The 25,584-nt window shown below is 38.1% G+C and overlaps 1 protein-coding gene across 11 annotated transcripts in view; it reads right to left on the bottom strand.

The window, feature by feature from the left end:
• The window catches only part of Fut8 (fucosyltransferase 8), a 216,266-nt gene that overhangs the window by 112,074 nt on the left and 78,608 nt on the right, over positions 1-25,584 (bottom strand). For all 11 annotated transcript variants that reach the window (XM_060387709.1, XM_060387711.1, XM_060387710.1 and 8 more), the window contains one exon: positions 14,665-15,097. In XM_060387709.1, the coding sequence (XP_060243692.1) occupies positions 14,665-14,867 (203 nt within the window). In that variant the 5' untranslated portion in view covers positions 14,868-15,097. The remainder of the gene's footprint in view (positions 1-14,664; positions 15,098-25,584) is intronic.

Genomic DNA, 25,584 nt, shown 5'->3' with positions numbered 1-25,584 from the left:
AACAAATGTACAACTACAACTGGAAATTTAAGTCCTTATGAATAGTTATAGTTGAGTGGAAAAAGAGATGTTGGCCTAATTCACCATGCTAACACTTAGGCTCTTTTCCAGGTGAATCTTTATGCAACAGTATAGTCAAGCATACTCTCCTATTTCTATATCCTCAATAAAAATGCAAAACCATGTCTTACATTTAAGGCAACAATATGATAATAGTTTCAGGCAGATTAGTAGTAGACAATATAAGTTGTATCCTACCCAAACTAAGACAATAAAAATCTGTTAAGCTATGAATATTTATCTATACACAAAAATACTGTTGAGAAAGTCACAAATATCTTCTTGCTGATTTCCTAACAGTGGCATCACCCAAAGAAGGAAACCATTAATAGAATAAAAAGGGAAAAAGCAATTGATCTCTAGAAATAACCAAATATCACATATTATATACTAAAGATCTATGAAAGCAGATTCAATGAAATTATTAATTAGAAAGCAAGGCTAAAAAAGCCAGGCAGGCACACCTTTAATCCCAGCACTAGAAAAGCAGAAAAAGGCAGGTGGATCTCTGAGTTCAAGGCCAGCCAAGTCTACATAGTGAGATCCAGGACAGCCAGGACTATACAGTGAAACCCTGTCTTGAAAAACCAAAAGAGAGAAGGGGAAGAGGGAAGGAGGGAAAGAGGTAGGAAAGTAGGAAGAGAGAAAGGAAGGAAGGAAGGAAGGAAGGAAGGAAGGAAGGAAGGAAGGAAGGAAGGAAGGAAGGGGGGAGGAAGGAAGGAAGGAAGGGGGGAGGGAGGAAGGGAGGGAGGGAGGAAGGAAGGAAGGAAGGAAGGAAGGAAGGAAGGAAGGAAGGAAGGGGGGAGGAAGGAAGGAAGGAAGGGGGGAGGGAGGAAGGGAGGGAGGAAGGGAGGGAGCGAGGGAGGGAGGGAGGAGAGAGAGAGAGATATAGATAGAGAACAAAAGCAAGGCTGGCACAAGAAAACTAAAATTACATTTTAAAATTACAAAAGTCAGCTTGTATTCTTTGATACAAACATCAACAGCAACATTTTATACTTTTCTTTCATAGCTCTTGCTATGAAAAAGTATGGCTGCATAGTTAGGGTAAAGGTCATAAAACCAGAAATCTCCCAAAATGAGTAAAATTCAAAGTGCCAAATAACTACTTTGGATTTATAACTTGTTTTCTTCTGGCCCAAAGTCTTGTCCACGCTAGGCATGGACTCTATTCACAGCATTTCATTCTTGGACCCGCATAAACTCTTCTGAGCAAACTGAACCTCACTTCCCCATAACAGATGATGCCCTGTGTGTAAGCAGGTGATGATTTATAAATACTTATATTATTGGTAACAGTTTTTTGTTTGTAATTTTTGGTCACAGTAATATGAATATCCCCATAAAAAATAGCAACACAATTCTTTACAGACCTTGATAGAAAATTCCTCAGCTTCATATGGAAAAAAAAAAAAAAAAAAAAACCCAGAATAGCTAAAACAATCCTGTACAATAAAAGATCTTCTGGAGGATTTCCATCCCTGATCTCAAGCTGTACTACAGAGCAACAGTAATAAAAACTGCATGATGCTGGCAAAGAAACAGTCTGATGGATCAATGGAATCAAACTGAAGACCCAGAAATAAACCCACACACCAACGGACACTTGATTTTTGATGAAGGAGCCAAAACCATGCAATGGAAAAAAGAAAGCATCTTCAACAAATGGTACTGGTCTAACTGGATATCTGCATGTAGAAAAATGCACATAGATCCATACTTATCACCCTGCACTAAACTCAAGTCCAAGTAAATCAAAGACCTCTTCATAAAGCTAGGCACAATAAAGCTACTAGAAGAAAATTGGGGAAGAGTCTTGTACTCATTGGCACAGGAGACAACTTCCTGAACAAAACACCAAGAGCTCAGGCTCTAAGATCAACAATTAATAAATTAATATGGGAGCTGGAGAGATAGCTCAGAGGTTAAGAGCACTAACTGCTCTTCCAAAGGTTCTGGGTTCAATTCCCAGCAACCACATGGTGGCTCACAACCATCTATAATGAGATCTGGCCCTCTTCTGGCATAAAGCTGTACATGCAGGCAGAACAATGTATACATATTAAATCTTTAAAAAAAATGAATGAATATCAAAATACTATGCTTTAGAAAAATGATTTCAAACTATTCGTATGCATCAGCTCTATATTGACAGCTTCCTAAAATATGGGTTTGCATATGTATTAACCCCCAACCCCAATGCTTAGGGTACATCATAGAGAGGGGCGGGGGGGGGGGGGAGAAAGGAAGAACTAGAGGAGGAGAAGGGCTGTGAAATGCTATCTTCTGTGGCAGCATGAACTCAGTGAGGCTGTGGCTACCAACACAAAATCAAGTGACTCAGCATTGCAGTATGTGTAGAGTGGAGCTGATGTGCTCTTCCCAGATGCCACTCACAGCTGAGAAGCCACTGGAGTTCATCTCTTTTAAGCAAGCGGGAATCACCTTTCTTCAGCGGGTGTAGTCATTCGTAGGTTGCCCGTGGACGGCCTCATAATCAGTCTGCATGCAGCACTAATTAGACTCAATGAGTTTTCAAAACAAAAGAAAACGGAGGCGAGAAGGGGATGGGGTAGGGTTGGGGTGAATGCGATCACGATATATTGTGACAATAACTAAAGTCACTGTACTCCAAATAACGCTCAGGGGTGAGCAACTGCAATTCCCATAGGTAACAGCAGCTTAACGAAAGCTTAAAGTCACAGAGTTCAGTTCAAAGAATCAAATTATGAGGGGAAAAAGCCCACGTACTTATATTTAATTACTGCATATCTATAGCTATAGTTATTAAATGCAACTATCTACCTGGATCCACTATCTCTAAAGTTGTGTATCTGATGGCTTCTTTATAAACACACCAGATCTGCTTCCCCTAAGCACCATTTCAGCTCTAAGGACAAGAGCTGTCTAAAGAAGGGTGGAAGAGAGAACACAATGAATGCTTGAACAAATTAAAAAGCAAAAGAAATCTGAGAGATGGAGTAAGTTAATAAAGACTTAGAGAGAGACAAAGTCAGCAAGGACCCGAGAATAATATTGGCAGCTGGATTTTTCATTTCAGAGCCTGCCTCTCCCCACATGTGATACACATAATAATTCAAAGACTGGAAGAGACAAGAGCTAATAATGAGAACATCTGATTCTCCCAAACTTCCAGATAGCAAATTTTTCTGTAAATGTCCAGATCATAAATAGTTTAGGGTTCCATTGCTATATAACCTAATATTATCCTATGCATTTGTTTTTATTCCCAATTCTCAAACAACTGAAAGACAAAATAAAACAACAACAACAAAAACATTCTCAGCCTGGAAGTCATCAAAAACAAAAATGGATAGAGGACCTGGATTTGTCTCACTGGCCAGTTTGCCATCTCCTATTAAAACCAAGCAAGTTTAAAATAAAAAATAAAAATAATCCCAAAAAAGCTATCTTAGCAAGGCAGTTACTATAAGAATTACTAGAGAGAAGGAAACCAAAATTAATTACTCACACAAAGGCTACATTTATTTGTGTTTAGGAATTGTGTATTTATCTATAGTTGAACAAAATTATTACGCATTCATCAAAATACATGCTTCAAATACTGAAAATCCACTTGTGACTACATAAAAAAAAGACTATTTATACCCAGGCTTTCTGTACTAGTCTTTATTAAACACCCACATACAAAAACTAAAGCTAGATAAATAGACAGACAGGCACACAGGCAGGCAGATGGACAAGATTATGTGTAAAAAAACAAAAAACAAAAACAATGCAATATAAAATAAATAAAACTAAAGGCAAGTTCAAAATACTCCCTGAAATTTAAAGTTTTATCAAACTGCTCTTGAACTATCATATCCACATGGACAAATGAAGCACACAGTCCACAACACAACAAGCATAACAGGTTTTTAAACAGTCAACCTCTTTCCTCCTAATAAGTTGGCGGCCTTGAACACAGTCATAGAAATCACCTAGCTGATTTCTATTGAAGCATCTTTGTTGGGGGTAAGAAGTGAACAGAATGTGGAAATAAAGAGGAAAGGGAATTTTTCTTTGCTGTAGAGACTTCCAGCTGATTCTATAAATAAATAGAAATTGCTGGAGCCCATACTTCACAATGTATAACTCCAAATACAGATTTCCCGACTTACTATAGCAAGACCATCTAAAGGAGCCTCTAAGATATACGCTAATCCAAAGAACAGGGGGTATACATTAGAGTGAGAGTGTGCTCATGGCAAACGCTTATTTGCTACTGTGAGATACAATCCTCTTAAGTGTCAAGTCGGTCAAGTTCACTGGTAGTGTTGCCCGTGTCAAATGTATCTTACTGATTTTCTGTCTGCTTAATCTATTACTATAAGAGGAGTAATGAAGTTTTCAGCTATCACAGCAGATTCATCTACTTCTTCTACTTCAAATATTTTGCATCATGTATCAGATACTGTTTTCAGGTACAGACATGTTAAGGCTCTGTATGTCTTAATATAATTACTTCTTTACATTTTGCAATGTTCTTTCACCTCAGTTAAATTTGTTTATTGATTAATTGGGAGTTAAGTCTGATATGAAAAAACAAAAAAAAAGCTCGAGCCAGGCAGTGGTGGTGCACTTTTTTAAACCCAGCATTAGGTTTTTTAAACTTTTTTAAACCAACATGAAAGCACTGGCATATCCATGCCCCCCCACATATATATATATATACATATACATATACATATGTATGTATATGTATATATATGTGTGTGTGTGTACAAAAAATAAAATAAAATTTTTATAAATCCAGGAAACAAAAAAGGACTGAAGGGGTAGTAAAACATGAAAACAGAAAGTGAAAGAATTCAGTGGGAGAAAGGGTTACAATGAAGAGGGAAGTGAGCAGAGCTGGGTATTAGCACAGGATTAATCAGGATAAAAGAAGTATAAAATGACCATATGGAAAGAAAGATACACTCACACATCCTATAGGAACTTGAGTATAAGAGAGTTAATCAACTGCCCTCTAACAGGATGTAAGTCTCATGGGAGGTGGCAACAGGGAATGGACTGTAACCTGCCTGACATTCCTGGTTTGCAGAGGCAATTGACCCATGGAGGGTATTTCTGTTAAAATCTGGGAAGTGTATTTCTGATAGCAGCAAACTGCCTTCTAAATACTTATGCATATACCCAGAGACAAAAGCGGCTCCCAGCCTTAATCAGAGAAGTCTCTCCTAGTAAATGATGATGAATGTAGAGATTCAGCATTCATGAGAATGCAGAGAATAAGCAAAGGTTGTATGCTGGGCCTTAAACATGCCACTTACATAGCACTCTGTGAGGCTCAGATAACATTGCAGAATAGGATCAAGAAGAGGTCTGAAGGGCTTTAAAATGCATTCTCTAGACTCAACATAACCAATGCAATCATTAACTCACAACAACTGCAGTTACCTGAACTGGGTCCCCTCAAAATGGCCATATCAACAATCAGTTCAGGAAAGGGAAAGTGTTCACAGGGCCCTGCCTTTACTTCTGAACTATTGCTTACTGATAGAGTCTGGAAAGGGGGAATCCCTGTCTTTAGTTGTGTACCCAACATGCTCCAACAGGCAATTCTAAACCTCATGGTCACACAGATGGCCCTGGCTAGTCTTATGAATGGACGGAAACATGAGAGTGGCATTTGTGGGGATGCAGATAGGTGGACAAGAGTGGTAGGAATATGGGTGCAGGGTCACTATGTATGGCATACACGTTCAAAATTGTAAAAAAAAAAAAAAAAAAAAAAAAAGAAGAAAAAAACAGTAAATTACTATTTTTTAAAAGCAAAGGAAAAACAGCCCAGAAATGACACACTTCCAACAACAGAAAGTCTGTAGACTTCACAGCATTTTTATTAGCAATGTCTGACATATGACATGTGCAAAAAGGTACTCACTAATTAAAAAAAAAAAAGTCAACAGAAGTAAATTAAAAAGTGATCTAACAACTGAAATGAGCAAAAGTCACAATTATACTAGGATAATTACTGAAAGAAATTATAAAATTGTGGACATTTTTGTTAGTTATTATTTTGTGTATGAGTGTTCCACCTATATGTATGCCTGGTGTCCAGAGAGGCTATGAGAGGGCATAGGATTCCCTGAAACTAGCGTTACAGAAGTCTGCGAGCCACCATGTAGGGGCTTGATGTTGAATCTTGACCCTCTGGAAGAAGAGACAATATCTTACCCACTAACCCATCTCTCCAGCCCCAAAGACAAACTTTTACAAATAAAAATCTACAAAAATATTTGAAATTTTCAAAGAAATAAACTTGATATTGTAAGAATCAAAATATCAATCAACTATATCAGAATTTTAACAGCAGGATTCAAAGGCAAGCTGGAAGACAGTTCAGTAGAAAATATACAAAATAAAACAGTAAAGTGAAATTAGATTAGGAAAGATGCATAAAAGGCATGTAACATTGTAAAAAGAAGTTTAACAATACATGCACTTTCAGTTCTAGAAGAAGAAATGAGAAAGAATAGCTCAGGAGCCATATTTGAATTTCTAAAATTGATCTTTAAGGACATCAACTCCCATATTTAAGAAGTTCAGCAAACTTAAAGCAAATCGAGGTGTGCGTAGGCACATCACACTAAACTGATTATCATCAAAAACAACAAGAAAAATGTAAATGCCACCAAAGAAAAGATTCACTGTAGTGACTGAAGAATTCTCAATAGAGGGTAATGATGTTAGAAATCTTGACTGAAATAAACCCACAAAAATGTTCTCAGGCAGGGAAGTCTCTGCCCTTAGGAAAATAAGACATTCTAGTTGTACAAGGAATAATAAAACAATATTGCATAAGTATCACATATATAGAATGTTATTAAAAATTACTGCCAATCAAATTTCTATACTTTTTAAAAAATATCTTCCAAATTAAAACTTTAAGAAATGAAAAATTCTGAACTGGGCAGTGGTGATGCACGCCTTTAATCCCAGCAGTTGGGAAGCAGAGGCAGGTGGATCTCTATGAGTTCAAGGCCAGCCTGGTCTACAAAGCAAGCTCCAGAAGAGCCAAGGCTACATAGAGAAACCCTGTACCCTGTCTCAAAAAAAACCTAACCAACTAAATAAATAGGAAATTTAAAAATCTAATATCATTGTATGCACTGCTCATCCATTAATGGACAGTGACTTTTTACTACTTAGAATAGGCTGCTATGACCATGTATGTAATGGAATTCCTGTTTCCAGTTCTTTGAGGAACATACCCAGAAACCACTCCCTGGTAAACAGTTTGAGAATTACAAGATTATTTTTTTAGGACTTCAGAGCAATACGAAAATTCTAAAGCTAAGTGATAATGAAGAACATAGTTGTAGTATATGTGTGACGTACATATGTGTGAAGCTGATACAGCAGGTGCATATATGGGGTAGACACCAGGTGTCTATTCCCTTGAGACAGATTCTCCCACTAAACCATTCTATTTTGGCTAGGCTGGTTCCTCGGGGAGCTTCTGTGATCCTCCTGTCTGTCACACAATTCTGAAGTAACACACCTCATACAGCCTTGAAAAAATTTACGGGTGCAGGAGATTCTAACTCAGGTCCTTATGCTTCGCAGCAAACACTCTTCAAAAAGAACCTAAGCCATCTCTCCAGCTTCAAAAGAATGTATTTTGTAAAGTCTAAGATAACCATTAAAAGTTGGTATAATGGGGCTGGGAAGATGGCTCAGTGGTTCAGGGAGGTGGCTGCTTCTCCAGAGGATCTAGGGTTTGATTCCTGGCAGCCTATGGCAACTCACAACCACCCATAATGTCACCTTCTTCCGGCCAAGGCCAGGCTCACATGTGGTATACAGACATACATGTAGTCAAAACACACATATGCATAAAATTATCTTTTTAAAAGTTGATATAACTAATGGTGAAAGAACAGAATAATAAAAGTCTATATAATCCAAAAGACAAAAAGAGGAAATGAGATGAACAGGGAAGAAATTTAGCAAGGTAAAAGAAGACATAAACCTGGTAAGTGTATTAAATATATAAATGGCTAAAAACAGTTCAGTAAGATAGAGGTTGTATCTGGGAGGGGATGATGCAACACTATCCTATTTAAAAGAAACATTTTGAATATTTAAATTTGTGTCTAAATATAAGGGCATACCAGTAAAGGTTTAAAACACTAACCAAACACATGCACACACTAACCAAAAGAAATCTGATATAAGAAATATTAATATTAAATAAATTAGCTGACAAGGTTTTGCTAAAAATAAGAAACCTGTGATAAGAGGTTAAATCACAGAAAACAAGATAGTCCTGGGTTTAGTATTCTCAACAAATTAAACAGCAGATGAAAGAAAAAATTAGAACTGAAAGAAGATAGTTAACTATACCTTTTTTAAGACAGCAAAACAAGCATTTAAATATTTTACATCTGCATAAACCCCGAAAATCTAATGAGCATAATCAACTAACCTAACATGCAACATACTATAGACGATGAGGGCCCATTAACAGCAGACCACACTTTTTCCTAAGCACTCACCAACAAAAGTCACCTACTAAGCCACAAAATAACATTCAAACTACAATACAGAATATAAGTTTATTGGTTGGAAAATAAGCAAAAATGAAAACAAACTCAGAAAGATAAATAACACAGCCCAATGTACAAATTAAGAAAAATACTATATAAATATGACACGGTGCTAGCAGAGCACAATGAAGACTTGAAAATATTTTTGTTGGATGATGGTGAAAAGACGACATTGTCAGAAATTGTGGGACACTAATTTAAAGTGAGGCTCTCTAGGTACATACAGGTTGAACACCTCTAACCCAAAATGTGAAATCCAAATTACACCAGAAGCTAACACTTTTTAAAGCTTTATCAGAGCTCTCAAAGTTTCAGGTTTCAAAGCATTTCAGGTTTCATATTCTTGGATCAAGATTCAACTGGTAAAGTTGATGAAAATATTCCAAAATTAAAAAAAAAAAAAATACAGTCCAAGATCTGAAACACATTCTGGTCCCAGGCATTACAAATAAGGGATGTTCAATCTATATTAGAAAAGAATAACCTTTTAAAAATCATTGATAAAACTTGCTAAGAAAGCCAAGAACAGCAAAATAAATTCCAAAGAAAACATAAAAAAGAAAATTATCAAAATAAGAGTAGAAATCAATAAAACGGAAAGCAATTATATAACAGAGAAAAAATACAGAACATAAAAATGCACAACTGAGAGTCTTCTATAACTGCATCTGAACCTGGAGAGAGAGGACCAGAACGGGCAGATTCTGGCCAAACATGTAAATCACTTCGGACTCATAGCCAGAGTCAGAGATGCTTGCAGCCATAACCTCACAATTAGAGAAATAGCCTGAGGCCAGCCTAATTTTTAACAAATCAAGAGTAAGTGGTTGTTTTAAGCTGTGATATTACTTCGTTAAACTATATTGCGTTGCCATGTATTATACGAAATATACATATATATAAACTTTGTTTATACATATTTGTATATTTAAAACCCCAATGTTTAAAACACAATAATAAATACCTTTTTTTAAAAAATGCAGTAAGGCTGGATAGATGGCTCAGTAAAAGCTGAGCTCAAGTCCTAACACACATATAAAAAGCCATGCCAGGTATGGGCCCTCAGGAGCCTGTAACTCCAGTGGTAGAGACAGAAACATCCCCTGGGCCTGTTACTCTCTAGCCTGGCCTCCATAGTCAATGAGGGACCCTGTCCCAGAGCAAGAGATCCTCCCCTGGCTCCGACACATCTCCACAGCCACATGCCCTTCAAACAGCAAACATATGCACACATACACCTCCCTCTACGCACCCACCCCACCCCTCAAACACACATACACCAAAAGGAAACTGGCAAGATTCAAATACACACTTTCCCCAAAAAAATAAGAAAACAATGTTCAATACCCTTCATTACAGAAGTAAACATTGAAACTTCAATGAGATGATTCTACATACCAGTTATGTTGACACAAAAATTACTGCCAGTAGCAAGTACTACCTAGGATGTGAGGAATTAGAAAAGTACTGTTTAATAAGTCAGAGGGATGGTAAATACACATGTTCATGTGTGTACGTGTCTGTAGAGGCCAGAGGGCAGTATCAGATGCCTTCTTCCATCACTCTAACCATAGTGAACCTAGAGCTCCTAAATTCTACTAGGCTGGCTGGCCAATAAGCTCCAGAGAGCCACCTGATTCTATGCTCCATCCCCAGTGCTGGGTTCATACTGCTATACCCACCTTTTACATGGGGGCCTAAACTCAAGTCCACATGCCTGTGAGGCCGTAACTTTCCTAAGTGAACCATCTCCCCAGCCCCACCAGCAGCAGCTTCTTAGGAAGATAAATACACACTTAACCAAGCAATCCCATGCCCAAGTATTTAAACAAAACAACAACAAAAAACAAAACAAAAAACCTAAAACGATGTCCACACAGAAATTTACAGGGCAAAGATTAATATTGATTTTATTTGCAATTAGTAAAAGGCAGTAACTATTCAATGACCTTCAATAGATCAAAAAAAAATTTTTTTTTCAAAAACTAAAACCCCAAACTGTGATACATTTAACAACTCACCACTAAAAAAATAAAAATAAAATAAAAACATTTACTTGGCAATAAAAATATGCACAAAACACTGATGAATCTCAAATATATTATGCCAAATAGAAGACGTCAGACCAAAAGGCTGCATGCTGTCCTCTGAAAGACTCTACACAGCAGGGGATCAAAGCAACTGCAGACTCACAGCCAAACTTTGGGCAAAGTACAGGGAGTCTTTTAGAAAAGTGGGGGGATAAAAAGACCAGAGGGGACAGGAGCTCCACAAGAAGACCAACAGAGCCAACAACTCTGGGCCCAGGGGGACTTGCAGAAACTGATACACCAACCAAGTAAGTACCTTGCTCTGAGAGGACCTAGGACCTCTGCCCAAATGTAGCCAATGGGCAGCTCAGTCTCCGTGCGGGTACCCTGGTAAACGGAGCAGGCGCTGTCTTCCGACATGGACCCTGTTGCATGCTCTAAATCATTTCCCCTAGGTGAGGAGGCCTTCTCAGGACACGAAGGATGAGGATGCAGGCAGTCCTGATGAAATGTTAGGGGAAGAGGGCTCCCCCTTCTGAGGACTAGGAGAGGGGGAGAAAAGGGAAGAGGGAGGAAGGCTGGGACCAGCAGGAGATTAAGATCTGATCCCAAGGTAAAGTAAATTTAAATAAATAAATAAATGCCAACAATGGCAAAGCAGGGGAAATAAGACTGCATACCGCATGATTTCATTTATGGCACTCAAGAAACGAAAAACATACTGGACAGCCAACAGATAAACAGGAGCCACAGTTGGGAGGAAAGAACAACTTAACTAAAAGAAGCAACAGAATTCTGGGAAGAGGTCAGGCTCTGCTATAGCTTGGTGGTGATGACTGCATAATTGTGACCACTTACCAAAACCTGTACACTAAAAGTAATGAATTTTACTGTAAGAAAATTATTGATCAATAAGCCATACATCTATCCCCCAACAGCACCACTCCTATACATTGTGCTTGTACATTTATATCCTTCAGTTCACAATTTTCCTCTGAATTTGTCAATATAAAAAAAAAAAAAAACCCTGCAAATTGTAGTTGAAACTGTAGTTGAAAGGTTAGCTAACTGCTTTTAAAATTATTGTCCTGAATCTTTAAAACTGTCATTTCAGGCTTTTGATTTATTTTCCAACTCCAATTTATATGCCATTATCTAAAAAATATTATCTACTTTTACATTTATCTGAGTTAATACTCTAGCTAATATTCTAGCTTATGAATATATGTCTTATTATAAAAAATTGACATCAAACTAAGTACAAAATGGTCACTGAATTATAATAAGGAAAAAAGTCTCCATGCTAACAGATGCCTCTATCATTTGTGACCTAGCTTACAATGAAATCGTCATGGATTGTGTACAAATAGGCCTACCAGCAGGGTCAACAGAAGAGCCCGGGAGACTTGCTTCCTAATGAGGGGAAACAACCACATATTTATTTTACTGAGTTCATGTGCCTATTTATAAAAATGATGTACTCATCTGTTTTAGTCTGTTTCTAGATTACATTTACATTTATTAAATGTGTCAGCTCTTAAAAGTTGTTTCTCATTTGAATGCAGTTGTTAGGAGTTTAATTTCAGATAAAGATAAAGTGGCTTATGAGACCCTGTGAGGCGCTGAAGAGATGGCTCAGCACTTAAGGGCAGCTACTGATATAGCCTTTGAGTTCAGTTCCCAGCAAAGACATCAGACTGCTCACAACTGCCTGCACCTCCAGCTCAGGAAATCAGATGCTCTCTTCTGGTAATGGTCCTCACAAGCACAAATCCACAACAGAGATACACACATATGCACACAATTTTAAAATAATAAAAATTAATATTGAAAGGGAATCTGATTATTTTTCTGAAGAGCAACCTGTATTAATAAAAAGTTTTCCTTCATACAACAAAAGCAAGACTATGCAGTAAGAAAAAAGAAAATAGAAATATCAGTACTAAAGATGGAAGGAGGAAAATCAGGGGAAGATAGAAAGACCTGGAGGGGACAGGAGTTCCACAAGGAAAATAACAGAACCAAAAAATCTGGGCACAGGGGTCTTTTCTGAGACTGATACTCCAAAAAAGGACCAAGCATGGAAGTAACCTAGAACCCCTGCACAGATGTAGCCCATGGCAGCTCAGTGTCTAAGACGGTTCCCTAGTAAGGGGAACAGGGGCTGTCTCTGACATGAACTCATGGACTAGCTCTTTGATCACCTCCCCCTGAGGGGGGAGCATCCTTGCCAGTCCACAGAGGAAGATAATGATGAAACCTGATAGACTAGGGTCAGATAGAAGGGGAGGAGGACCTCTGCTATCATTAGACAGGGGGAGGGGCATAGGAGAAGAAGAGGGAAGGAGGGTGGGATTGGGAGGGTTTGGGAAGGGGGCTACAGCTGGGATATAAAGTGAATAAACTGTAATTAATATAAAAAAATAAAATTTAAAAAAAAGATGGAAGAAGAAGAAGAAAATTCTGTGATTAGTCAGGAGTCTAAATTGTAAAAGGAAGAAAATCTTCTCTGGAAGCGAAGTCTCTCCTCAGACTTCTAATTGAGATTTTCTGGGTCACTGCTTTTTCTGTTTTCAGCTTAGGAAAATAAGAGTTCAGGCCGCAGGGTTATACTGACAGAATTCAAAAAGAGTTCTACCATTTGTTAAAAGTATAATCTTGGACAAATTAAATTACTTAACAACCTTATGATTCTGCATCTGTAAAATGATTGAAAACACTACTGGAATCTCATAAAGATATCTTGAAATTCAGTGAAATAATCTATTTTTGGCACAATACCTGGGATACAACAAATTCCCAATAAATGATTGCTATGCCTAAGTTATTATCAGCAATGTCCAAATTATCAATCTTTGTATCTCATCAAGAATAATGAATTACATATAAACTTCTGTTCAAAGATCACTGCTTCCATAACCTTCTCTGACGAACCTCATCCTATTTCTTGCCCCTGACCACTTAGTTCCCTCCTGAACAATATTACCATGACAAATACCACCATTACAACTCATGACAAGGATGTGGCTATATTTGTTTTTATGAAAATGCTAACATCCAATAGGACATGAAGAAAACAAAGTTAAAACTTTCCCAAATACACTATGTGAAACATCTGAGTTCTAAAAGCAGCGTGAAATGCAATTGGGTGCAAATGGCAGGATGGGAAAACCAGGAGGTGTCCTCTCCAATGCTCTTCTCCCCAGTCATAAATTATGTTCTTCAAAAAGTAAAGTATCTTCTGCTCTTTTTCTCATTACCCACTTGCTTATAGCACTAGTTACAACCTCTAACACAAAAGTTTTCATCTTTTCATTTCTAGCCCCACAGCTTTTTAAAGGGACAACAAGCACTGTGCACATGGTCATTCTCGGGTGTGAAGTAAGAGAATCTGTCAGTCAACCTGTAAACTCAGTATTTGTGAGTTACAGTTATCTGTAAGTAGATATCACTGTTTATGTTTTCCATGTAAATAGGAGACTTTGGATTTCCAAACAACTGATATCTTTGAACAGCTGTCACAATTTTTAGTAGACTAGAAGTAATGATATTACCCACATTCCAGATGCACTGTTTTATTTAACAATAAATTTTTGCTTTTCACCTTAAGAATTTTGACTAAGTCTTTCAAAAATTATTTTGTTGTAGTCCATAAAATAAAAAAATTAATGTAACTAATTCAAATCACATAAAGTTTTTTTGTGTTCAATATAGTTGTAAATATAGTTGTAAATCTAAGTTGTAAATGAAACATAAGCATAGAAATACCACAACTTTTATGTGTTAATTCATATGCAAAATAAGACTTGCAACTATGGAGACCTTATCTACATTGACTATATAGATGTAGCATGATACTTTTAAAAAGCCTGCTAAAATACTTAAATTTTTGCAATACAGTTCATAGAAATGCTATTTTTCCACCCTGGAATGAGGCCCTATACCTACAAGCCAAGCACAGTATTTCATCAAAGCCTTCAGTATTTCAAACCTACCGGAGAGATTCAGCCATTCTCCTCAAGTCTTCATTTTGTTGTTTCAAGCGTTCCAGCTTTGCAAGAATCTTGGAGAGTTCTCTGCTAGAGTGATCAGGGTGGTCATTATCTCGAACCAAATGACCACCTATATAAAACAACAAGGTCCCCCAGGCAAAAAGAATGAGCATAATCCAACGCCAGGAACCAGTCCATGGCCGCATTTTCAGAGTTTCAACTCCGTCCGTCCGGTCTTCCTGGAGCTCAAAGAATTGGAAACATCGTACCCTGTCTTCTAGTTAGCCACAAAGGAAAATGGGTTTCTGTTGTTTCAGCACATGATGCTTCAGACAAACTAGTCTCTCTGGTAATCCTATGGTGACTCTTGCAAAGAGATCTTCCTGGTGATGAAAGTAGAAGGCTTTACTGTTCTGTGCTTCATGGATTCTACATGCTGTGGAAAGAATAAGAGAAGTATTTAAGTTGTTTAAGATAGGTAGAATAACGTCAATTGACACTCACGGAGGTCCAAAAAACCCCATGGTATTCTTTACCAAAGAGACTGAAAGACAATTTAGCTACCCAGTAACAGGTAAAATAAAAACTTTAAATTTGTACATGAAGTCAACCACACACATTATGATTCTACAAGAAGGCAAATGAGTTCACTACAAGTGGAAGTCTAAAAGCCATTAAAACTATTCTTTATTGGACTGTTCTATAGTAAGTCTTACATAGAAATTAAAAGACTCTATCTTTGAATAATAAAAAAAATCAATTCAACTATGTATTTCAGGCTAATGTGTTCATTATCTAAATAAAAAATCTAAACAAACAAGTTCTTGGTATGAGTAAATTCATTGCTACAAATCCTCATATCTCTCCATCTCAATACTTTGCCGGCATTTCACTATTTAACTTGCAAATTGTCACTTTTAGGATAAATTCTCAAATGGACTTGAACATTAGAGAAACAACATCATAGCTGTCAACCAGTTAGCAATCACACCAAACATCAAAAGCAAAGTTTCAAATAGATCAAGCCAGACCACTATTTTTTCAAATATATTCAAAAATATTAATAATTACTGGGGGATGTGACATAAGTATATTATATACATGAATACATATCTCACAATGAGACACATTTTTGTATTAATATGAACTAATAAAAAATTCCAAAATTACAAAAGAAGGATAATACCAGTTAGACCCTTAGTTGATTATGAATTATAAACTCCAAGTGTTCATCCTTTATCAGTTTTAATTATGTGTTTTGTTTGTCATTTCTCCATCACTGTGCTTAGAATTGTCTTATAAAATTATTTTCAGCCAAAGAACATGAAAAATATAACAAAGTGACTGGGCAACTCTAAAGCTATGGGAGAAAAATCATATATCCAGGAACAAAATTATATACTTCCTATAAAGGGAGGGTAGTGATTTTAAAAAAAAGTTTATATATACAAGATTATGTATATAAAGAACATGACCATGATTAAATCATCAAGAGATTAAATAGAAAAGCTGAAGAGAGTCCAAAAAACTCAAAGAACAAGTCTATTTATTTATCTACTTCTGAACCTCAAATTTTTTAAAACGAGTTTAAATGACCAAAAATTCAAAGAAAAGAAATTCTCTCAAACGAATGTCTTATAGGGATGGACAAGAAGGTGGCGCCAAGAGAACACTGTGTCTAAGGAGCAGGACAACATTTTCGTTCAGTGACCAAGAGCCTGAACTCTGGGCCCTAAAACAACAGTGATCGTGTTTCCCAGGTGAGAGGAAACCCCCACGTGTGGGAATCAGTCGGGTCCACTCTCAGGTCACCCAACCAGAACCTGGAAGAGATCCCGGGTCGCGCAGGCACTAGGTCGCCGGACCAGAGCCACATGCCTGCGTGTCCTGATCACCTTCCCAGGCTGAACAGTGGGCACAAACACACCAGAGACTGGGAGTCCCAGTCGCGAGAAAAACCCACAGGGAAGGAAGGAACCGGGACTGGCCATGGGTCACCCAGTCTGTCCCTGGAAAAGGTCTCGCAGAAAGGAGGGTGAGAGCCGCCATCGCTGAATTGGGCTCCAGCTGCGAGCACAGAGACTTGATGAGCGTCCACCCAACTCTCCTCTGCGTCACACACAGAGCTGTACGCCACAGAGCATCAGAAACTGGGAGTCTCTGTCGGGAGAAAACCCCACAGGGAAGGAAGGAAATGGGACTGACCTAGGGTCACCCAGTCTTTCCCTGGAAAAGGTCTTGCAGAAAGGTGGGTGCGAGCCACCAGCACTTGACTGAGCTCCAGCTGCGAGCACAGAGATTTGCTGTGTGCCCAGCTCTCCACCACAGACAGAGCTCTGCGCCCCAGGGCACCAGAGACTTGGAGTCCCGGTCAGGAGAAATCCCCACAGTGAACAAAGAAAACGGGGATGAACTTAGGCCACCCAGTATATCCCTGGAAAAGGTCCGGCAGACCAGCCCAACCCAGGGACCTGCTAGCCTGCTGCTACTAGGAGAGCAGTACTCACCTGCCACAGATTACCGCTTGGGTACTAGGGCACAGAGCTACAACCTCAGACCTACAGAAGCCTGGGATCTGCGAGATCAACCCCCAGATACTGCTCCAAGGGGCAACCAGTTATCCCTAACAAAACTGACCAAACCACGGGACACCCAGGTTAGAGCAGGAGCTCACTAAATTTACAACAAGAAACCCAGAAGCTGGGCAGCTGTCTCCAGACTTCACCAGGTGAGAAGAGAGCCCTCTCGACTACCAAGGACCACAGTTACCACTCAGGTCTGTATGCTTGAGGTGAGCTGTGGCAACTCCTGAAAAACACCGGCCATTCAGTGACCATACCCAAAAAGCTGAGGAGGCGTCCTTCAGGAAAAACCATCTTCCTGCCAAAGGGAATCTCTCCACCACAGGATTCCAGGAACCACCAGAAACTAACACCCAACACCTAAGATAGCCCAATGGGTAGAGGCCAGCGTAAAAGCTTAACCAACAAAAGACAGCAATTACATCTCCAGAATCCAGTTATACAGGGGCAAGTAGCCCTGGACACCCCAGCATAACTGAAATTCAAGAAGATGACCTAACATCTATGCTCATGAAGAGGATAACAGAGGAAACAAATAAAATGTGTAAGGACATAGAGGAAGATAAAAACAAGCAGATTATGGCCATCCGTAAAGGAATATAGGAAGTTGCAGACAAAGAGTTTGTGGCGTTTAGAGAGGACATACTTACATCACTGAAAGAAATAAAAGAAACAGAGGATTGTTAAACAAACAGCTGAAGGAATTGAAGGAAAAACAGGAAAATACAGTCAGACAGGTGAAGGAAATCAACAAAACAGCTCAAGATCTGAAGATAGAATTGGAAAAATTAAAAGAAAAAAAAAACACAAATGGAGGAAATTGTGGAGTGAAAGAACTTAGGGAAGAAAACAGGAACTACAGAGGTAAGCATAACCAATAGACTACAAGAGATGGAAGTAAGAATCTCAGGTGTGGAAGATACAATGGAAGAAATCGATGTATCTGTCAAAGAAAATGTTAAATCTAAAAAATTCCTGACACAGACCATCCAAGAAATTCAAGACAACGTAAAAAGACAAAACCTAAGAATAATAGGAATAGAGGAAAAAGAAGATTCCCTCCTCCAAGGCCCAAAAAATATTTTCAACAAAATCATTGAAGAAAATTTTCCCAACTTAAAGGACAGGCCAATAAGAATACAAGAGGCCTACAGAACACCCAATAAATAAGACCAGAAAAGAAAATCCTCCTGCCACATAATAATCACAACAGTAAGTATACAGAACAAAGAAAAAAATATTAAAAGCTGCAAGGGAAAAACGCCAAGTAACATATACTGGCAAACCCATTAGAATCACACCTGACTTCTCAACAGAGACTATGAAATCCAGAAGGGCCTGGACAGATATCATACAGGCCCTAAGAGAACAGCCCAGGCTACTATACCCAGCAAAACTCTCAAGTCCTCATATACAGAGAAAACAAGATATTCAATGACAAGAACAAATTTCAACAATACCTACACACAAATTCAGTGTTACAGAAGACACTAGAAGGAAAAATACAACCCAAGAAAACTAGCTACTTTCAAGAAAACATAGGAAACAATTAATCTCACTACAGTAAAACAAAAAGCAACCAAGCACACAAACTTATGACAATAGCCAACATCAAAATCAAAGAATCTAACAGCCACTGGTCATTAATCTCTCTCAACATCAATGGACTCAATTCTCCAATAAAAAGACGCAGACTAACAGAATGGATGCATAAACAAAACCCAGCAATCTGTTGCATAGAAGAAACACACCTAAGTCACAAAGATCGACATTACCTGAGGGTAAAAGTTGGAAGACGGCTTTCCAAGCAAATGGACCCAAGAAGCAAGCAGGAGTAGCCATTCTAATATCTGATAAAATACACTTTCGACCAAAATTAATCAAAAGAGATGGGGAAGCACACTTCATACTCATCAAGGGGAAATTCCACCAGGAAGACATCACAATCCTGAACATCTATGCCCCAAATACAGGGGCACCCACATTTGTAAAAGAAACATTGATAAAACTTAAACCACACATAGATCCACACACATTAATAGTGGGAGACTTCAACACCCCACTCTCAACAAAGGACAGGTCAACAAAACAGAAATTAAACAAAGAAACAATGTCTCGAACAGAGGTCATGAATCAAATGGACCTAACAGACATTTACAGAACCTTACACCCAAACACAAAAGAATTTACCTTCTTCTCAGCACCTCATGGAACCTTCTCCAAAATAGACCATATGGTTGGTCACAAAGCAAGCCTCAACAGATACAAGAAGATTGAAATAATTCTTTGTATCCTATCTGATCACCATGGAATAAAGCTGGACCTCAACAACAGAAATAGCAAAAAGCCTACACACACATGGAAACTAAACAACTTGCTACTAAATGACAGCTGGGTCAGGGAAGAAATAAAGAAATTAACGTCTTCCTAGAATTCAATGAAAATGAAGGAACAACATACCCAAACTTGTGGGACACAGTGAAAGCAGTGCTAAGAGGAAAGTTCATAGCACTAAGTACCTTCAAGAAGAAATTCGAGACAGCTCATTCAAGCAACTTAATGGCTCACCTAAAAACCCTAGAAAAAGAAGAAGCTGACACACCAAAAAGGAGTAGGCGGCTGGAAATAATCAAACTCAGGGCTGAAATCAATAATTTAGAAACAAAACAATTCAAAGAATCAATGAAACCAAGAGCTGGTTCTTTGAGAAAATCAACAAGATAGACAAACCCTTAGCCAAGCTAACTAAAAGGCAGAGAGACACCATCCAAATCAACAAAATCAGAAATGAAAAGGGGGACATAACGACAGACACTGAGGAAATTCAAACAATAATTAGGACTTACTTCAAAACTCTATATGCCACAAAATTTGAAAATCTAAATGAAATGGACAATTTTCCTGATCGATTCTACTAACCAAAGCTGAATCAAGACCCGAAATCAATTAAATAGTCCTGTCTCCCCTAAGGAAATAAAAGCGGTCATCGAAAGTCTCCCATTCAAAAAAAGCCCAGGACCAGATGGTTTCAGTACAGAATTCTACCAGACATTCAAAGAAGAGCTAACTACACTTCTCTTCAAACTATTCCACAAAATAGAAACAGAACTACCAAACTCATTCTATGAAGCCACAGTCACCTTAGTACCTAAACCTCACAAAGACCCAACACAGAAAGAGAATTTCAGGCCAATCTCCCTTATGAACATTGATGCAAAAATACTCAACAAAATACTTGCAAACCAAATACAAGAACACATCAAAGATATCATCCACTATGACCAAGCAGGCTTCATCCCAGGTATGCAGGGGTGGTTCAATATACGAAAATCCATCAATGTGATCCACCATATTAACAAATTGAATGAACAAAACCACATAATAATCTCCTTAGATGCTGAAAAAGCATTTGACAAAATCCACCATCCATTCATGTTTAAAGAATTGGAGAGATCAGGGATACAAGGCACATATCTAAACATAGTAAAGGCGATATACAGCAAGCCTATAGCCAACATCAAACTAAACAGAGAGAAACTTAAAGCAATCCCACTGAAATCAGGGACAAGGCAAGGCTGCCCACTCTCTCCATGCCTCTTCAACATAGTGCCGGAAGTCCTTGCTAGAGCAATAAGATAGTTGAAGGAGATCAAGGGGATACAAATTGGAAAGGAAGAAGTCAAATTATCACTATTTGCAGATGATATGATAGTATATGTGAGTGACCCCAAAAATTCTACCAGGGAAATCCTACAGCTAATAAACACCTTTAGCAAAGTGACCGGATAAAAAATTAACTCAAAAAAATCAGTAGCCCTCCTGTATACAAAAGACAAAAGTGCTGAGAAAGAAATTAGGGAAACAACACCCTTCACAATAGCCACAAATGACATAAAGTACCTTGGTGTAACCCTAACCAAGCAAGTCAAAGACTTGTATGAAAGAAAATTCAAGTCTCTGAAGGTGGAATTATTAGAAGATATCAGAAGATGGAAAGACCTCCAATGCCCATGGGTTGGCAGTATTAACATAGTAAAAATGGCCATCTTACCAAAAGCAATCTACAGATTCAATGCAATTCCCATCAAATTACCAACACAATTCTTTACAGACCTGGAAAGAAAAATTTTCTACTTCATATGGAATAACAAGAAATCCAGAATTGCTAAAACAATCCTCTACAATAAAAGATCTTCTGGAGGTATCTCCATCCCTGATCTCAAGCTGTACTATAGAGCAACAGTAATAAAAACTGCATGGTACTGACATAGAAACAGAATGGTGGATCAATGGAACAGAAGACCCAGAAATAAACCCACACAATTATGGACACCTGATCTTTGACAAAGATGCCAAAACCCTACAATGGAAAAAAGATAACATCTGCAACAAATGGTGCTGGTCTAACTGGGTGTCTACATGTAGAAAAATGAAAATAGATCCATACTTATCACCCTGCACAAAACTAAAGTCCAAGTGGATCAAAGACCTCAACATAAAACCAGACACATTAAATCAGTGAGAAGAAAGAGTTGGGAAGACCCTAGAACTAATTGGTACAGGAGACAACTTCCTGAACAAAACACCAACAGCACAGGCTCTAAGAGCAACAATCAATAAATGGGATCTCATGAAACTGAAAAGCTTCTGTAAAGCAAAGGACACCGTCATCAAAACAAAATGAATGCCTACAGATTGGAAAAAAATCTTCACCAACCCTTTATCTGACAGAGGACTAATATCCAGTATATAAAAAGAACTAAAGAAGCTGAAAGCAACAAACCAAGTAATCCAATTTAAAAATAGGGAACAGAGCTAAACAGAGAATTCTCGATAGAGGAATATCGAATGGCAGAGAAACACTTAAAAGAAATGCTCAGCCTCATTAGCCATCAGGGAAATGCAAATCAAAACGACCCTGAGACTTTACTTTACACCCATCAGAATGGCCAAGATCAAAAACTCAAGTGACAACACATGCTGGAGAGGTTGTAGAGAAAGGGGAACCCTCCTCCATTGCTGGTGGGAATGTAAACTTGTACAACCACTCTGGAAATCAATCTGGCGCTTTCTCAGACAACTATGAATAGTGCTTCCTCAAGATCCAAGGCATATATTCAAAAGAGGCTCAAGTACACAATAAGGACATTCGCTCAACCATGTTTGTAGCAGCTTTATTTGTTAATAGCCAGAAGCTGGAAACAACCCAGATGCCCATCAACTGAAGAATGGATACAGAAATTGTGGTACATCTACACAATGAAATATTACTCAGCAATGAAAAACAAGGAAATCATTAAATTTTCAGGTAAATGGTGGGAACTGGAAAGGATCATCTTGAGTAAGCAGAAAGACACACATGGTATATACTCACTCATATAGACATATAATATAGGATAAACCTACTAAAATCTGTACATCTAAAGAAACTAATAAAGAGGGAGGACCCTGACTAAAATGCTCAATCCCAATCCCGAAAGGCAAAGAGGATGGACATCAGAAGAAGAAGAAAACAGAAAACAAGTTAGGAACCTGCCACACAGAGCCTCTGAAAGGCTCTGCCCTGCAGACTATCAAAGCAGATGCTGAGATTTATGGCCAACTTTTGGGCAGAGTGCATGGAATCTTATGAAAGAAGAGGGAAATAGTAATATCTGGAGAGGACAGGAACTCCACAAGGAGAACAACAGAACCAGAAAATTTGAACACAGAAGTCTTTCCAGAGTCTCATACTCCAACCAAGTACCATGCATGGAGATAACCTAGAACCCCTGCACAAATGTAGCCCATGGCAGTTCAGTGTCCAAGTGGGTTCCATAGTAATGGGAAGAGGGACTGCCTCTGACATAAACTGATTGGCCTGCTCTTTGATCACCTCCCCCTGAGAGGGGAGCAGCCTTACCAGGCCACAGAAGATGACAATGCAGCCACTCCTGATGAGATCTGATAGACTAAGATCAGAAGGAAGGAGAGGAGGACCTCCCCTATCAGTGGACTTGGGAAAGGGCATGCGTGAGGAAGGGGGAGAGAAGGTGGGATTAGGAGGGGAGGAGGGAAGGGTTTAGGGGGGAGTACAAAGTGAATAAAGTGTAATTAATAAAAGTTAATAAAAAGTGGAAAGAAAAAAAAGAATGTCGTAGAAATGCCATCTAGTTTCTGCTAAAATATAGAATGGGAGAGGAAGGTATACTCAGTATTATTTGAAAGCAAAGTTCAAAAGCACTAATCCCAATAACTATTTTAATGTCTTTGTTACTACTTTAATAAATAATTTTAAGTTTACCAAGGATACTTTTTCTGCTGTTGAAGTCTACTGTTTATCTACTCCCTTTCTCAAAACCCTGTGCCTCTTAAATCTCAGATATCCTCATCTATCACTGAAACAAACATTGAAGTCTGTTTAATTGTTCAGGTTGTTTACCACTCTAGAGGTGGTGGGGCTGATAAATGAAGTGAACTAAAGTCTCATGCAATAGCCAACTTTATTCAGAGCATCAGTCAATTTACACTCTGAGAGTTTAAAAGTCACATGAGGAAAGTGTACAAAAGCATAAGAAAGCCGCATATGGCAAAAATGTTTTCCATGAGGGAATATAAACAAATAACTAGCCAGTTATAATGAATATCTGGAGAAAACGCACTCCTGTCCACTAGACCTGGGAGGGACACAAAAACACATTCCAATTTTGTTTTGTTTTGAAGAAACTTAGGTCACAAGAGTCTTATCTTGTTTTCTTGGCACTTTCCCACAAGTGCTCAGAATTCCTCTTGCATGACCCATTTCTTGGACAGTGTTCTGACACAGGTAAATGATCAGTTAGTGAGGTCTACTTTTCCACATATAAAGAAATAATGCAGGCATTCAGGACTTCCTGATTAAAATAAAATTCTAAGTCTGGCAACTTAAGCAATGGATTCATTTCAATAAGTCACTAAAAACTGAAGTATGGATATCTGAGGTAATAATATTTTGCTATGACAACTTATATAACACTGAATTTTTCCTTCATACCACATGCTGAAGCTATTATATATCACAGATATTTAGACAAATATGCAAATACATAAATAAAAAATTGCAATACTATGTTTCCCTTCCCTAAAACATGAACATATTCTTAATTATTAATATTATCTTAACTCTAATTTTGAGATATAGTTTTTCAGAATTTTAGAGTTCTTAAATACTTTTAAATAGAATCAACAAAAGCAAACCACATTGAAAAATGAGTAGTTATCTATGTAGTTTTTCTCATCATTGTTTAAAAGAGTATGTACTGAACTTTCCCCCATCTGCTAACTACAGTGAAAGTCTAGTTGTTTTCTTTGTCATGTTTGAACCATAACTACCAAAATATAAACTCCATAATTTGGGGCATTTTGTTTGCTGCTGTCTCCCAAGCCCTTTAAGCAGTATTTGGCATTTAGTAATCTCTAAAGAAAACTTTTGAACAAGTGAATGTATGAAGGCTCTTACATGACTACAAAGAGACTGAGCACATCAGCTACAGCTACATTTGTGTCAGTCTTTAGACAGCAAATCTGAAAGCAGAGAGCACTATTATAATCAAAAGGGATCAAAAATAAAATCATTTGTAAACTTTAGGATTTACTGTTGTCAACACATTATGTTTCAATATGCTGAAATTTTCTCAAAGTGGACTATTTCATTTCCAAACATTTGTGATTTACTCCTATTCAGAATCTCATAATACTCTTCTTCTATGGATTATTAAATAAATCAAAATATGACAGGCCTCCTTCTGCCAATGTATTTGATTAATAACACTGATTTCTAAAGGAATAGAGGTATTTAAATTATTTCTTTTTTCTGCTACTTAGAAAACCAGGTCACTTTTACTTTTATTTCTTGATCAATAAAAACAAAAGTAATTTTTCACTAAAGTATTTTTCTAAAACTAAGCGCTAGAGTGTAGTATCAATAACACCAGGAATTTGAGCAGAACTGTTACAAGGCCTAAATGAGGTTAATCATATGTAAAGCACTATCTATATTGCTTGGCAAAGAGGAGGTACTCAATAATTTTGACAAGGATCAAGAAGTGTGGCCCTGGAGAAGATGTATCACTGGAGTAGGCTTTGCGGTTTCAAAAAGACCTGTGCCACCCAGTTACCTCCCCACGTGTCTCTCTCTGCCTCCCTCCCTCTTCTCTGCCTCCTGCTTGCAGATCAGATGTACATTCTCAGCTACTGCTCCAGTACCGTGTATGCCCACCTGTTGCCAAGCACCCCACAATGATGGCCATGGACCAACCCTCTGAAGCAGTGAGCCCTAATGAACTCTCCTGTAAGTGGCTTTTGTCATTGCATCTCTTCATAG

The sequence above is a fragment of the Meriones unguiculatus genome, chromosome 7, assembly GCF_030254825.1.
Source record: "Meriones unguiculatus strain TT.TT164.6M chromosome 7, Bangor_MerUng_6.1, whole genome shotgun sequence".
NCBI lineage: Eukaryota > Metazoa > Chordata > Mammalia > Rodentia > Muridae > Meriones > Meriones unguiculatus.
Note: the sequence above shows the minus strand (reverse complement) of the source record. Positions and strands in the feature narration are given on the sequence as shown.